Genomic DNA, 16,410 nt, shown 5'->3' with positions numbered 1-16,410 from the left:
TACGGAAGAAGCCGAGTGGTCCCGGAAATAGCCGAGTATGACCTGGCGCGCCCTTTCCTGCACGGTTGCATTCTGGGAAAGGGCAGTTTCCGTTAAGTGCTGGAGGCAGAGGCGCGCGACCAGCCGTGGTTCCACGTGAAGCGCTAGGCGGGCTTCGCTCGGCGGGGTCGCTCCCCGCTCTCCGCGGAGCGTCCCGGAAGCTGCGAGGAACCGGAAGTAGCCCGAGGGGGCTGAGAAGCCGATCCCGGAGCTCGGTGTGAGACGCCTCGGAGCGTAGCGACGGCGCCATGTCCCTGATCTGCTCTAGTGAGTATGGGCTACGGCCGATCGCGGGTCGCAGGAGGCCGGAGAGCTGAGCAGGAGGATCTGCGAGCCGCTGCGGCGCCGGGGTGGGGGCGGAGGTGAAAACGGGGCTCCTGGGAGGCAGGGGGGCTGCCTGTCAGCCTGGGGGTCTTCCTCCTCAAGCGTGGGGTGCATTTGCGCAGCGCTTCATAGTTTACCTAAAGCCTCAAACGTATTGTCGCAGGCACTGAGGCCACCCACCTCTTTTGCGCAGTAGAACTGAGGCCTGCATAGAGAGAGCTGGTGCAGGGGAAATAGCTCTGGTGTAGGAATCGGGAAGCCCGAAAGCTTGTGCAGGATCCTCCTCCAGTTGGCTTTGTGATCTGGCACGAGGATGCGGGCCTCTGTTTACCCATCTGCAAAATGAAGGCCTTGGCATTGGATGTTGTCTGAGGCCCTGCTCTGGTCGGCAGAGCTTCTGTAATTTGCGAAGGTCACACAGTGAGTTGGAGGCAGTGACAGGGCTGGAAGCCAGGTCTCTGGCTCCCAGCCTCACGCCGTACGACTAGTAAAAACAGCGCACATTTATAAAGCTTTTATTGGTTTACAGTGCACTTGCAAGTCTGTGATCTCATTATATCCTCACAAGAATGCTCCAAAGCAGAAATAAAGGTCCGATTTTACAGATAAGGATGTAATGCCCAAGGAAAATGTGGCTTTTGTCAAACAGAATAGCTAATTACTGGCGAAGCTGGGTGATGGAGCCAGGTTCTCTGACCCTGAACCCATGCTTTTTTCAAATGCCTTGTACTGTCTTTCCTTTTGGTGTTTTATTGAGGCATGGAGATGTTTTCCATTCTCGTTGTTCATCAGGTTATTAATGTCTCAGCTTTTTCTCTCCTTGCTTCCTAACTCTCAAGCCCTTTAGTCTTCTCAGAACCTCTCCATAAATCCAAACAAAGAGAAGAAGGAGGGAAGAGAACGTGGCTAGAAAAAGGAACTTTTCACATTTAAAGAAATTACAATGTGCAGAGTATTTTCACATTTACTGTTTCCTTTCAGTCTTGAGGAACCCCTTTTCCGTGTTCCCCAGCACCATCCTTCCTCTCATTCGCTCATCTGTTAGATGTTTACTGACTGCCTGCTGGGCATCTGCATTGTTCTGGAAGTCAGAGACTAGCTATAATCCCTGTCCTCAAGGGGTATAAACGATAGCTCTGTTGAGGGTGGTTGTGAGGATGAGTTAATCTGTGGAAGTGTTTGTAGTTGTGCTTGGCATCTAGTAAACACCGTGTAAATGCTTTTTGTTATTACAGCATTTGTCATATTGCTTTGTAATTTCTTTGTCTGAGAATCCATCTAGGCTCTAGCCCGAGATTTGAGTGGCTTCATGTGTATCTCCCTGTCGTCCAGTATAACGGGTGCCTAAGCACCTTCATTCAGAAATGAGATGGGCAAGGATTACTGACCACTCTCAAGCGCCCGGTGGATGGTAGTTGTGCAATAATTATTTGTTGATGGACTGATGGGAGACTGATGGAGAAGCTAGTTAGGTTGCTGGACAGCGTTCTGGGTACAGTCCAAAACTGGCTTAGTGTCATGTCTTGATTCCTGTTAGTGTAGGGATGCGTGGTCTTGTTGAGGCCAGTAGGCAGTGAAACATCTCCTTGGCCCAAGGTCCCTTTCACCCTCCAAGCTGACTGCCTGCCTTTTCTCCGCAGTCTCCAATGAAGTGCCAGAGCACCCATGTGTGTCCCCAGTCTCTAATCATGTCTATGAGCGGCGGCTCATTGAGAAGTACATTGCAGAGAACGGCACAGACCCCATCAACAACCAGCCTCTGTCCGAGGAGCAGCTCATAGACATCAAAGGTGCCCACTGGCTGGCCGCAGCCCGAGGCGCTCCTAGCTCAGAGCCGGAGAGGGGGGCCAGTGCACCAGGGGAGGAGGCGGTGGTCTGTTAGTGCAGGTGGAGGGGAAGAGTGGGGAGGGGAGCACACCCCAGGTTATGGTTTTTCAGACCCACTTTCCCTCTCTTGGCAGTTGCTCACCCAATCCGGCCCAAGCCTCCCTCAGCCACCAGCATCCCAGCCATCCTAAAAGCCTTGCAGGATGAGTGGGTGAGTCCCTGGAAGAGAAGTGGTGTTTTCCCCACTTGAAAAGAGTGGGTCGTTGGACCAGGATGTGGGGTTGAGAAGGATGGAGCATTGTTTTCAGTTCTGCAGGGTGGGTGAGGGCAGAAGAGGAGCCTGGTGGTTGAATCCACACAGATCCCGGTTCCACACTTAGCTCCGATGCCCACTTGCCATGTCACCCTGGGCAGGGTGCTCGCATCTGAGTCTTGATTTTCCCAATTGGAGGACACACGTTAGTGCCTGTCAATCAGGGTTTGGGGAGAATTTGAGTAAGATTAGAGTATAAGCTTCATGGGGTCAGGGCCTTGTGTTACTCATCGGTACAGCCCCAGCATCGAGAGCAGTGCCCATGCCTAGTGGGTGCTCTGAAATGTGAAGGGATGAGTACATCCGGGGCCTGGCTGGCCAGTGCCTGACACATCCAGGGCCACCAGTGAACAGCAGCAGTAGCATTTGTATTCCCTTTTGGTGAGGTGACCGCATGACGCCTGAGATTCACTGGCAAATTCGAGAGGATGGGGAAGGGAAGGAGCTGGCTCCCACTCTCGTCTGTGTGCCCAGTGTTTGGCGCCGGGTGGGAGCCCAGGAGTGTCTGTAGTGCATCCCGGGTCATGGATACTGGTCTAGGCCGTGGGATGGGAGGCAGCCTCCTCTTATCAAGGGCTGACTCTCTTTCCGGGTGCTCCGTTCTCCTCCTGGCCCTCACAGCAGTGTCTTCCTCTCCCAGGATGCAGTCATGCTCCACAGCTTCACCCTGCGCCAGCAGCTGCAGACCACTCGCCAGGAGTTGTCCCATGCCCTGTACCAGCACGATGCCGCCTGCCGGGTCATTGCCCGTCTCACCAAGGAAGTCACTGCTGCTCGAGAAGGTCCAGCCTCTCCCCTGCCATCCCTCGCTCCGGGCTGGGCCTGTTTTACAGCACCCCGTTTCTAATGTCCTTTTCTCGTGCAGCTCTGGCGACCCTGAAACCACAGGCTGGTCTTATCGTGCCCCAGGCTGTGCCAAGCTCCCAGCCGAGCGTTGTGGTGAGTGTCCCCCTGGCCCTGCCAGCCGCCCGTTTGTGTGAGGAGGCGCCTGTTGCCCTTCTGTGAGAGTCTCTGGCTTTCTGTGCTCCTCTCACCTTCCCCTTCCTCCCCTGCAGGGCGCAGGCGAGCCGATGGATTTGGGCGAGCTCGTGGGAATGACCCCCGAGATTATTCAGAAGGTACGTCGCTCTCTTACTCGGCTGGAGGGCTGATGGGCCCTCCCCTCTCACTACCTGCCTTGAGTCCAGTAGGAATGCTGGTCGTATCCACTGGGAGGTGGAGCCGTGGTGCAGAGCACAGACTCGGACCAGACTGCCCGGGTTTGTGTTCTCATGTCACCACTGCTGAGCTTTATGACATTGGGCGGGCTCAGCCAATCCTGTGTCTTAATTCCCTGGCTTGTAGAGTGAGGATAATAGTACCTACTTTATAAACTTGTGGGGATTTTAAGGATTTTAATTCTGTGAAGTGCAACAACTTGCAGCTCTCATGAGGGTTCTTTGCAGACACTAGAACGTTTTGTTACACGTTTTCATGGTTTTTCTGCTGAGGGAGACAGGGCAGGAGTCATTGTTCACATTTTACAGATGAAGAATCTGTGAAAAACCTGAGACTCAGACTCAGAGGCCCAGCTCACAGGAGGCGGAGCTGGCCTCTGAGCCCAGGGTCGGCGCTCTGTTGTAGTTACAGCATCCTCCTTGGTGGGAATGGCTAGTTTGTGTCTCTTCCGAGCAGTTCAGGTCGTCCGCACGCGTCTGGGCTCTCAGCGGCGCGGCCGTGGTCTGGGAGCGCTGCCATTTATCTCCTCTGTGACCTTGGGCAAGTGACTTCACTTCTCTGGGGCTCAGTTTCCTTCCCTGAAATGAGGTCATCAACACCCACCTCGTAAGGCTGGAGTGAAAGTAAAGCGAGATACGCACATTAGCCTTGAGCACAGCGCTTGGCAGGTGATGAGTCCTTGGTGACGCTTGTGAGAGCAGAGTGTGACCGGCAGCCCCCGGGCTGTTTTCCTGGCAAAATAATTTGTCTGACGTTGAGCCTGTTCCCGGCTCTTTCCTCAGCTGCAAGACAAGGCCACCGTGCTCACCACGGAGCGTAAGAAGGTGAGTCCTCCTAGAGCCGGGGGCGAGAGTGGGCCTGGGGGAGGTGGTCAGCCCCTTAGAAGGAAGGAAGATGGCTGAACCCTGCACTCACTGCCCCCTTTCCTGGGGGTCTCTTTCTTCTTCTCAGAGAGGGAAGACGGTGCCTGAGGAGCTGGTGAAGCCAGAAGAGCTCAGCAAATACCGGCAGGTGGCATCTCATGTGGTGAGCGGCCGGGCTCCCGCTGACTTGGAGACAGGGCCCTCCCCAGCTGCTTCTGTGGTGGAGGGGGCCAGCACGGGGTGCCGTCCAGGGCCTCTGGCCCCGTTTCTGGCCTTGGCTGCTGAGTTGTCGGGGCTTCTCTTCCTGCCCAGCTCTGGCTTTCCCCGTAGTGCAGTGAGGGGGTTACTGCATCCAGGCAGAAAGCCAAGCGCAGCGGCTGCGGAACAGAAGTCACCCTTGTTTGCCGAGGCCAGGGCCGGGGGGGGTCATGTGGCTTTGTGGTGGCCTTGATTCAGCCGTGACAGGATTTAACGTGGCACTCTCTGCACAGGGCTTGCACAGTGCCAGCATCCCCGGGATCCTCGCCCTGGACCTCTGCCCATCTGACACCAACAAGATCCTCACTGGTGAGAGCCGGCTTGGCCCTGCAGGCCAGGGCAGGGAGGGCAGCGAGGAAGGTGCATGCTCCTGTCCTCTGTGAGCCTGGAGACAAAAGGATCTTCTCCAGCAGAGGGACCTGGGGGGCCTGACTCATTTTTGGATCTCACTTTGGTTCTCTCCAGGTGGGGCGGATAAAAATGTTGTTGTCTTTGACAAGAGTTCTGAGCAAATCCTGGCCACCCTCAAAGGCCATACCAAGAAAGTCACCAGTGTGGTGTTTCACCCTTCGCAGGTAAGGGGTTTCCTCGTACCCTCAGCCCCTCATTCCTGAGCCCTGTAGCAGTGGTTTAGGGTCCCAGAACCAGTCTCCTACCCCTCCTGTCTCCTTGGTGAAGTTATGTGGGCCTGAGAAACCACGCTGACTTTCTAGTTTCTCAATTGCGCTAGCCACCTTTTTCTCTGGTCCTGGAAACCGCTTGGGATGTTTCCCTCTGCTGCAGTTATCCTTTTTACCACTAGATGGCAGGGCCTCTTGGCCAAATGCTGTTTGATTTCTCATTCTGATAGCATTTATCCTCTTAGGCATTTTTGAGTGGATGGGTGGTTCCAGGCAGGCTGGGACTGAGAAGAGGAGCAGTTGTCCCTAGTCCCCTTTTGTAGGATGGTTCTCTAGCTCTGATAACCTGCATCTTTGCTTTTCTTTTAGGAGCTGGTGTTTTCCGCCTCCCCAGATGCCACTATCAGGATTTGGTCGGTCCCGAATGCCTCTTGTGTACAGGTTGTTCGGGCCCATGAGAGTGCAGTGACTGGCCTCAGCCTCCACGCCACTGGTGACTATCTCCTGAGCTCCTCTGATGACCAGGTGTGGTCCCAGCCGGGGCCCTGAAGAGGCCCCAGGGAAGCTCGGACATTGGGAGGAGGGAACATCTTACCAGACCCAGCTGGTTCCCCAGAATCTGGGGGAGAGTGTTTCCTCTGCCAAGAAAGGCTAGCCTAGCGGGATCTGCTGAACCGGGGCCTGCCTTCCTGCGGGGCTGCCGGAACCTGGGGCCCACTGTCTCACTGGCTCCGTTGTCTCTGTCTTTTCAGTACTGGGCCTTCTCTGACATCCAGACAGGGCGTGTGCTCACCAAGGTGACCGATGAGACCTCTGGCTGCTGTAAGTTGCTTCCCAGGCGCTGGGCTCTTCATTTGCCGCATATCGTTTATTTTTATGTTTTATTTAGTCGTTGGCTCATTTGTTCTTCTAAAAATGCACTTGCTGCCAGCACCTGCTGAGAGCCAGGCCCTGTGCTGGGCACGGTGAGCAGTGTGAGGAGAAGGAGCCTGCCTTGGCTGAGCTCAGTCTTCCCCCGTGGGCTCTGACCGCGTGTCCATCCCTCTTCTCCACAGCTCTCACGTGTGCGCAGTTCCACCCTGACGGACTCATTTTCGGAACAGGAACTATGGACTCTCAGATCAAGATCTGGGACTTGAAGGTAGGACTTGGTGGCCTCCATCTGTGACCCAGGGCGGGCGCTCTTGTGACTGCCATGTGGCTAAGTGCTTGTGGCACCGGGCCCCGGGGTATCCCAAGAGTGAAGAGACAGTGGCCATGTGTGTGTGACGTGGTGATAGGTGTGTTCTGGGGGCCCCGGGCTGGGCTGTCCATCCCTGCTATTCCTGCTGGTTGTCCTTCCTCGTGACCAGTGGGTGACATTTGACTCCCCGCCCCCCACTGTAGGAGCGCACCAACGTGGCCAACTTCCCTGGCCACTCGGGCCCCATCACCAGCATCGCCTTCTCCGAGAATGGCTACTACCTGGCTACGGCGGCCGACGACTCCTCTGTCAAGCTCTGGGATCTGCGCAAACTTAAGAACTTTAAGACATTGCAGCTGGATAACAACTTTGAGGTGCGCCCCTCCCTCCCCCCATCTCTCCCGATTGCCTCTCCTCCTCATTTGTCTATTCGTGGAATTACTCTAAACTGCCCAGCACTCCTAGTCTCTGCTCTCATGTGCCCTCTCTCCTGACTCTGGCAGGTGAAGTCACTGATCTTTGACCAGAGCGGTACTTACCTGGCCCTTGGGGGCACAGACGTCCAGATCTACATCTGCAAACAGTGGACGGAGATTCTTCACTTTACAGGTAGAGGCTGGCCCTGGGATCCTGAGGTCTCCAGGTGCCCTGGCCCAGAGGAAAGTGGGAGAATCTCACTGGGTTAGGAGTTTCTAGGGATAGGTGCAAATTTGCAGCTTTTAATCACACCTGAGGTGGCAGAGTTTAGTGGCTAAGAAGATGAACTCAGGGTGAAGTCAAGGATCTGACTGCCTGACTTTGAATGCAAGCTTTACCACTTGAAGCTCTGTGACACTGGGCAAGTTACTTAGCCCTGGAGAATGATGACAGTACAGTCGGTCTCCGACAGACTCAGTCAACTGTGGATCAAAAAGATTTGGGGGAGAAAACAATCCGGGAAAGCAAACCATGAATTGGTCGCATACTGGCAAGTATTTATATAACGTTTACATTGTATTTACAACTCTACATGAAATTTACATTCTGTAAGATGTTGTAAGTTACCCAGGGGTAACCTAAAGCGTGTGGGAGAGTGTGTGTAAGTTACATGCGAGTGTGCCATTATTTTATATAAAGGACTTGAGCATTCGTGGATTTGGTATCTGCAGGGGTTCCTGGAACCAGCACCCCTCAGATGCCAGGGGAGAACTCTATACCCGGTGGGGTTGTTGCGAGGTTTAGATGAGTTCTTTTATATATATGTGCACATATAAAGTATTATTTTTAGATGAGTTTATATAAATATGTAAACAAGTAAACTACGAACGTATGTAACGTATAAAGATACACGCATAAGATAGCAACATGCACGCATGTGTGAGTGTATGTTTGGAACGGTGGCTGGCCCAAGGAGGGATGCGCCATCATCCGTGAGTGCTGTGGCTCGTCCCTGGGGGAGTAGAGAGTAGTTGGGACACACCCAGTGTTTGCACTAGTGGAATTTCTGGTCCGGTTGGGAAGGCAGATGTAGAAAGGACCTCACAGACAATTACTTAGCTACAGTGGTAAGTCCTGGAGAAGAAAAGCATAAAACGCTGAGACCGTGGCCAACAGGGTTGGCAGCCGCCTAGTGATCATGGCGGCCTCGGGCACCGGACTTACCCTTTCAGAGCTGTGCTTCTTCAGCTTTAAAGATTGATTTAAATTATTTGCTTTGCCAGTTGTGCCAGCTGGTGCTGCGAAGGTGGCCTGCCTGGTAATGGGGTGACTGCTCCACTCTTGGGAGCTGAATGAGCTGCTCTTGTCCTTGTTGATGAGATTCTTGTCCTCATGAGCAGGGTGTGATTAGGGCACAGGTGTCTTCTCCCAGCCTGGATTCTCCTGAGCCCCGCTCAGCGCGTGTGTTCCAGGCCTGACTGTGGCCCACGGGTTTTAACCCTTGCCTGGGCTCCGGGCTCTGATTTGGAGCAGAGTTAGGTGGCGTGGCAGGCTGGAAGCACAGGGCGGCTTTGTAGTGGCTCCAGCTGGGATCCTAAACCTAGAAGAAATGGGACTTACACCCATGAACTCCCTAAGCCCTGTGAAGAGAGCCACCCAGCCTCCTCTGCCCTGACCCCACCCCATCCTATGTAAGGGGCCCAGGCTTCCTGGAGTCACAGCTCTGAGAACTTGAACTCGGTGAACAATGGACTGTTGCAGCTACATGGAGGGAGTTAGAACTAAATACTGCCAGGCCCAGCTTCCAGCCAGTTCTGGTCCTTGAACTGAGCAGACTTGCAGCTGCCCTGAAATCTTGGGTGAGGGAGGCTGCCGCATGTCTGTCCACTCGGCCTCCATGGGCCAGTCCCGAGCAGGGCCCTGGGGGTCAGGGTTGTGCAGTTCAGATGGGAGCCCTGCCCTTGGGAGTTCACAGTCGGCGGAGACAAGGCTGCAGCAGCCTGCGGGGTGCAGGGCACCGACGAGCGATTGGGTGGATTGGGAGCAGATCAGTGGGGTTGGTGCCAAGACCCCGAGGGAGAAAAGCCTCACTGCTGCGTCTTGTCTCTTCACAGAGCATAGTGGCCTGACCACAGGGGTGGCCTTTGGGCACCACGCCAAGTTCATCGCTTCAACGGGCATGGACCGGAGCCTCAAGTTCTACAGCCTGTAGGCCCGGCCCCTCCAACTGGAGCTGGGCCACATCTCAGTAGTGGGGTAGAGTTGGGGGGGGTGGGGGAGGGAGAAGAGACTGCGGGGGGAGGGGGGTGTATGGGGTGGGACATTCACATCATTTCACTCTGGTCTGGTGATGGCCTGAGAGCTGCGGTGGCGTGGACCGCCCTCATCTGTGCCACTCCCAGGCCCCAAGGGGATGGACATGGGAGGTGGGACTGTCACACCCTGAGGGCCTAGAGTCGGCACCCAGGGCCTCTCCCCTCGTGGCGTTCGTGGAGTTGGAGCTGGTGGCCATGCCACACCCACCTTGCTCCAGGTCCTGTGAGTCGGGGAGAGGCTGAGCCAAGGGAACCGTGAAGGGGCTGGGCCCAGGGCTCAGGCAGATTTTTGTAAGCAGTGATCTAGTTTCATTAAAAAAAGAAAACAGTAAACATAGCCAGAGTCTGTGTGTGTCTGTAACAGGAAAGGTCAGGGAGGGAGCACGAAGTGAGACTTGGGCAACTAGGATGCCCGTCATTGCTTTTTTTTTTCTTTTTTTGATTGCACAGCAGAAATAAACAAAAAGAAATCTACAAGCCATTGCCAGAATGAATCTCCCATGTCCCTACAGGCCTTGACCGTGTCTTTTGTAGGGTCTCATGTCACTCTGTCACTTTCCTTATGGGGTTGGCTTCCACAGGAGCCTGGAAGGGCGAGGGAAGTGCTGAGGAGTGAGAAACTGCCGGCCCTTCGGCTCGCAAGGATCCTTCAGTTCTTCCCTCAGAGGTGGTAGAAACCCTGTCCCAACGTGGCTTAAATCAAGGATTTCTATAACCCTGGGGTTTGAAGGTTTGAAGTAGAACTGGTGGGGGAGGCAGCCAGCACATAGTAGCTGAAAGATCAGATCTTGAATGCCCCATTTAACGAGGGAATGAAAGTAGGCTGATCAGTGTGGCCTCTTTCAAGTAAAGTTGAGGCCTGACTGAGAGGAGCTAAAGGGGAGGAGGAAGGTTGCAGACAGAGGGAGGGAAGGTTCTGAGGCTGGAAGGATGGAGGTGTGTGGAGCCTGGGAAGGAGGCCAGTATGGCTAGAGGGCAATGGTGCCAGGGAGGGGGCCAAGATACGGAGTGTTCCCTGGTGGGGCGGGGCCAGGTTCTAAGCAGAGCAGTTCACACGGATCCAACAGCCTCCACGTGTGCTTTGCCGGGTCAGTGCATGTGGTCAGGTCAGTTTGGGCACGCCGTGTCTCCCTAGGAAGGCCAGAATGCCTCTTGGCTAGCACAGCCTTGGCCAACTCCTGCAGCTCAGAAACCATTGAACTTTTTGAGCCAGTTTCCTCATAAATATTTCACTAGGAGAGCCTTTGTCTGTAAGCCCTGTCGCCCATGGAACTCGCCTTTTGGAAAACGTACCAAAGTTTTTAGCTCTTTGTAAACAGTACTGCAGTGAACACCGGTGAGCATGCAGCCTCTCGCTAGCTTAGGTGAGTTCTTAATGGGTGCCTTTCCAAGATTGGAGTGATGATGATGGCAGTGCATGGAAGACTTCGAGGTTTTCCCACATCTGCCAACCAAAGTAGGACCAATTTGAAGGTATGGCTTAATGTGTGACTGTTAATTTTATGTATCCTCAACCAGTTTGGGGTAATTTTTCTGATTTGAAAAGTGTGATTGTCCTTTTAGGAAAACACCCATCACGTGGTTCTGAACAGGACCAACTTCTGAAGGACAAGGGAAACTGCTGAGTGAAAGGTGGGCCAGTGGAGCTGCCCGCTGTTTGCAAGTGGTGGAGCTGCGTCATTCAAGGTGGTGACCCAGGGCTTGGAGGACCTCCTGGGACTGACCTGGGCCCCAGGGTTACCTAATGATTTCTGGCTAGATACTAATACACAGTCTTAAGGTCTGCCTTCATTTCCAGAAAAACAAGGTGAGGACAGAGCTTCTTGGAGGACCCATGGGTTGGGAAGGGCACCATGGCTCCCCTCTTTGCAAGCCTATGCACGTGTACTTTTTTCAGGGGCAAGGCTTGGAATAAATCTCCGAGGGACTGTAGTCCCTCCCCCAGCCCCAGTCAATTCCATACCACGTCCCAGAAGCATTGGGATGTGGGTCATAAGGCTCTGAAATGCTTCCTCTGTCCTGCCCTCTGTCCACCCTCAGCAACACACGGGCTGTGTGCTGGACCCTGTACATACTTTTTCTCATTTTAAACTTGAAATGACCTTGCTTTTAGCTGTCCAGCAACTCCACAGCTTCCCCGCACCTTTGTGGGACTTCACCCCTCTTTCCCGTCCAGGGTGGAAGGCAGACTCTTGGGCTCTGGGGGCAGACTCTGGGCTTTGACTCCTTAGGAGTGTGGGGCCTTGTAACTTTCTGTTCCAGTGTCTTCATCCATGAGACGGGCATAGTGTCCTTATGAGGGATGCTGTAAGGCTTCCGTGGGTTAGTGTGTGAGCAGAGTGCTTAGGACAGCGACGCGCAGAGTGAATGCTATTTATATTTTAGCTGCTGCTGCTGCTGCTGCTGCTGCTGCTGCTGCTGCTGCTGCTGCTGCTGCTGCTTTTACTTCTACTGCCACACTGTTTACTTTCCCTGGAGTCTCCTTCTCAGAGACAGGCTAGCTCCTTCAGGAAGCCCCGGTGCCCATCCCCGCCCTGCCAGGTGAGTTCCCTCACTTGGCCCAGGGTTCATGCCTCCAGCATAGCTCTGATCAGGTTACCATGTTACCTTGGAGTTGTTTCTGCATTTCTCTTGACTAGGTTTTTGCGAGGTTTTTTTTGTTTGTTTTGTTAATGGTGGTACTGGGGCTTGAAGCCAGGACGTCATGCATGCTAAGCATGTATGTGCTCCACCACTGAGCCATTCCCCTCCTGCCATTAACTAGATTTTAATCTCCGCGAGAGCAGCACCATGGACTCATTGCTGTCAGTCCCCTTTCCACTTGTCTCACCGCTGCTGAGGAGCAGAGTCAACGCTGGGGCTCAGACCAAAGCCCAGGCTCTGTCTTTGCTCAGAACGCAAAAACCAGGGAGATGACAGACTTCGTTATTTCAGCCAGAATGGAATGGAGAGCTGTCACCCCCACCACATCTCTCCAGCTTCAGCTCAGCTGTCTTGTGGGTGAACCTTTCACAAGTAGGTCTTGGTAAATTCTAAAGGGCTCACCTTTTCTGGGCCCATATCGTTAGGCTCATGGATTTTGGTAGTTAATGTTTATTGCATCCTGCATGAACTTGAGCCCTTTGACTATCAATGCCTGGACCTATTCTTGCCCCCAGTCCCCATCCACATCCCTCCACTGTTGAAGGTTGCCGGCCCGTGGAGCACTAACCGGCGCGGCCACCTGGGGACGCTGTAGTTACACTAGTCTCCCGGGTGACACCGGCACCAGGACCAAGCTCAGCACCACAGGGGGCGCTGCTCTCCCCGTTCCGCAGATTGGAAACAAGCTGGGGCGGGGGGATGGTGCTGGCTTAAGACCATCCTGTAAGTAGTAGGGCTGGGATTTTAAGGCATCTGGCTTGAGAGACGGCTGACTACCCCATCATCAGCTGAGACAGGAGGGGCCGCTGATGACACACCCACAGTTTTCCCAGGAGTGGAATGCTGTGGTTAGGTGTGGGCTCCGGGGACAGAAGCCCAGGTTTGCACCCCAGCGCTGCAACTCTCTGCCTTAAGTCTTTGTGTCTCAGTCTCTGTGTCTGAAAAAATTAATGGTGCCTACTGCATGGGGCTGTTGGGGAAGTGAGGTAATCCGAACAGAGAGCACAGGGGAGGGAGGCATTCCATGGCTGGCTGCTGTTTGCCCTGCTTCTGTCTGCACTGGCATCCGGTGACACTGCCAGGGGTCCCGGGGACCCTTGACGCTCGACATCCGTGTGAGAAAGGTCTGGCCCGACATGGCCTTCATTCAGAAATTTAACATGACTTCAGGCTCTGATGACACAAGGTGGAGCAGCATTAGACAGGGAGGTGGGAGCACACAGGTGATACGGCCGCGGGGCTGTCGAGTTCTGATAAAGGTGCCAACTCAGGATGGGGCATCGTTATTTTGAAAGTCAGGTAAGTCTGGGGAGAGGTGACATTGGCACGTTTTGGAGAAGTAAAAATTCACTAGGTAGACCCAGGGTAAGGAACAGAGGAGGAGTGGCTGTCCTAAGGAGAGGGTCTGGCAGCCCCACCGCCTTGCTGAGGCGAGTAGGGGGAGGAGGTAGCAGGGTCAAGGAAAAGTCAGGAGTGGGGCGCAGACTGAAAGGCCAGGGCAGGAATGTTGGAGAAATGCCCAGCGAACTGGGTTAAGGCAGGTGTGGAGGTGGCGGGTCTCCACCAGCAGCATGAAGTCTAAGATCTCACCTGCAGATTTTCAAAATTTGGAATAGATCTTGAGCCAACATTTTAAGTGGTTTTTATTGTGAAACATTCACTCCAAAGTGTCTAAAACATACCTCTTCGGTTTAAAGAATAGTCGACACCCTGGCATCCACCACCTAGCTTAAGAAAGACAGCACTAGGGTCCTCTGTGTGTTCTTCCATGAATGCATCCCTCTGTTCCCCTGCAGAGGGAATTGCTACCGTGAAATAGGGGCTGGTCACTCCTTTGCTTTTATAATTTTGCTATTTTTATATATTCATCTTCCTTTCCTTCGCTGCTGCTGTACTTCCTCTTCTTTTTTGCTTATTTTTGAACTTTGTATAAATGAAATCATTCAACTTGCTTTCTTTGACTTCATTTCTCAATGTTGTTCTTTTAAAAAAAATCTTATTTTTTATTAAAGTGTAGTCGATTTACACTGTTAGTTTCAGGTGTACAGCAAAGCAGTTCAGTTACACATATACATACATATGTATTTTTTTCAGATTATTTTGTCGTATGTGGACTTTGTTATGTTGAGGTATGTTTCCTCTATGCCTACTTTTTGGAGAGTTTTTTTTATCATAAATCAACATTGGCCTTAAGACTTACCTGTATCAGTGCATGTGGCTGTAGTTTCTTCATTATTTTGCTAACAAGGCAAATGGCCAAACAGCCTCCGGCAGGTTGCTGAAACATCATTCACCGGGGATGGGGGTCCTGCATCCTCGGGCATTGCCCACTCTTGGGGAGGGAACCCCTCCATCGGGCTGAGGTGCCTTTAAGCTGCATGATTGGGAAGCACAGCTGCTCCCTTGTTGTCCTCAAGGGAAGGGACATAGTAACGGTACGATTTGGCAGAATAGAACTTTGCTTCCAGCCCTAATCTGGCAGCTCCATGTTTGTGTTCGGGGTGGTGGTGGGGGGATTGCACAGCTCCTTCCTCTGATAGGATCATGAATCTTGGGTCCGAAGCGTGCTGTGGTAGCTGTCTGACGTGGCTAGCTAGCAGCAGGGCTCACCACATTGCATTCATGTTGGAGAAGCACCAGCCTCTCCTCTGATGTAATCGAGGGGCTGGGGTCCAAGCTTGGTAACTGATCAGCACCTTAGGCACTTGGTAGTGGCTGGACTCCCCCACCTGTGGCGGGCTCTGAGCTTGGTCTGCAGTCCCCAGTACTCATCAGAGCAGAATGTCAAGACCTCCAGATTTCTGCAGAAATCCCCAGAATAGAAGCTGGTTTCACTTCCCAGAGTTTTTGCTTTTACTTTATTTTTGGCCTCTGCATATGCTGGTTTTTTTTGTTTGTTTGTTTTTTTAGTATTAGCTCAGTCATGACTTAAACATGTTTTTCAAACACATTCACACACACAAATAACGTGACATTTTCGTTGTTTACTTAAGAAAGTTGATCTGAGTATCTGATCTTCCTACTGCTGGAACAGAGTAGTACTTTTATATAAAACACATTTACTGAAATGTCTGGGCACAGAGTCACATTTTACAGAGTTGAATTTTCCATAAGTGGAAGAAACAGGCTGTCGAGTATTCCCCTTTTTATGTAAGGCAAAGCACCACGATCTCAGTGTAAGTATGAGGGAACCCGGGGAGAGATGGGGAGGGAGGGGATTCCCTGGAGTCCTACCTAGCGGCCGCCGCAGCCACAGCCCCTGGTCCTCTCCCCAGAAGGCAGGAAGAGAGAAAACCTGATATCCCCCGAACAGCTCTGCTTCCTGCCGCAGGTCAGCAAAAGTGGGTTCTTATCATCCCCATCAGGTCTGACTCAACTGTTCTCAAGGCTGAGGTGCCCTCTCATGCTAGGAGATGATTTTAGTGGAGGGAAGACGTTTTAAGTTGGGCAAACTGGGACTAAGTTTTGATATCCAGGAGAGTCCAAGCTTAGATTGCCTCCTTCCAGGGAAAGCACAGGGAACTTAGCACTACAATGATCTTCGTTGTTTGCTTATTTCTGTAAACAGAACCCTTTGACACTGAAGTGTTGACGAAAGTCTTTTTGTCAACTGCCGAAGTTACCTGTCAAAGTCACGTGCCTATGTGTACACATGACTGGGAAGAGAAATGCCTGCATTGACATAGCAGTATCACAAAAAAGTAAACGGACACTTTTATGACTGTATAGGGTAGGGAAGGTCTTTGCCATGTTCAAAGATAAAGGTATGAAGGGGAAGATACTCATTGTTACATGGTCCTTTCAAACAGCAAGACAGAAGAACTGCAGGAAGAAAAACCAGTGGCCAACTCCATGGGAAACGAAGGATGAGGGTATCACCCTCATCCTTCAAAACTGTGAAAAGCTTCACAGACAAGGAAACTAATTGGGAGAGGAGATGAAAGACAGGAAGAGGCAACTTACAAGACGTAAGCGGCTCTAAAGCTGCTTGGTGTCTAAGCAAAGAGGTCCATGTGAAATCGGTGATGCTGTTTACCTCCTGATGCTCAGATAGGCAAAGATTCAGAGCGATACTGATCTGTGGGGCCAGGGCTGTGGGGCAGCAGGCACCTGCACATTCTAGAACCCAAGAGTCAGAAGGGGCATCGCTTTCAACCCCACAGCTGTAGCTAAGAATTTCTTCCAAGAAAATGATAGACACAGAATTACATGGTTCCATAATTGTATTCAGTGCTTGCTATCCTTAACCATAGAGTTGGTTTCCATCAAAAGGAGATCAGATCTATAGCTCAACCATAATATGGAGGAGAAGACAGCCCTTAAACTTGATAGGCAATGACGCAGGCTGTCTACCTTCAGTTGATATCTATAGAATCACGTTTGGTTTGAA

At 52.6% G+C, this 16,410-nt stretch overlaps 1 protein-coding gene across 1 annotated transcript; it reads left to right on the top strand.

Moving 5' to 3' along the window:
* The first annotated feature begins 60 nt into the window (after window positions 1–60).
* PRPF19 (pre-mRNA processing factor 19) lies at window positions 61–9,714 on the top strand. The gene is made up of 16 exons (XM_006214890.4): window positions 61–306; window positions 2,004–2,153; window positions 2,325–2,401; window positions 3,144–3,285; window positions 3,369–3,442; window positions 3,559–3,621; window positions 4,504–4,545; window positions 4,673–4,747; window positions 5,076–5,151; window positions 5,308–5,417; window positions 5,832–5,987; window positions 6,215–6,284; window positions 6,518–6,603; window positions 6,849–7,019; window positions 7,149–7,254; window positions 9,177–9,714. The coding sequence occupies exons 1-16, from the start codon at window positions 288–290 to the stop codon at window positions 9,272–9,274; spliced, it is 1,515 nt and encodes a 504-aa protein (XP_006214952.1). The 5' UTR covers window positions 61–287; the 3' UTR covers window positions 9,275–9,714.
* Window positions 9,715–16,410: the final 6,696 nt, after the last annotated feature.

This window comes from Vicugna pacos, chromosome 10 (assembly GCF_048564905.1).
Source record: "Vicugna pacos chromosome 10, VicPac4, whole genome shotgun sequence".
In the NCBI taxonomy this organism is placed as follows: Eukaryota; Metazoa; Chordata; class Mammalia; order Artiodactyla; family Camelidae; genus Vicugna; species Vicugna pacos.
The sequence above is the reverse complement of the archived record's forward strand: the minus strand, read 5'-3'. Positions and strand labels throughout refer to the sequence as shown.

What these genes read in the sequence shown, in the direction of transcription:
- PRPF19 (XM_006214890.4), top strand. An exon ending in CGATGAGACCTCTGGCTGCT is followed by an intron (nt 6,285 to 6,517) that starts GTAAGTTGCTTC and finishes TCTTCTCCACAG; the next exon opens with CTCTCACGTGTGCGCAGTTC. An exon ending in GGAGATTCTTCACTTTACAG is followed by an intron (nt 7,255 to 9,176) that starts GTAGAGGCTGGC and finishes GTCTCTTCACAG; the next exon opens with AGCATAGTGGCCTGACCACA.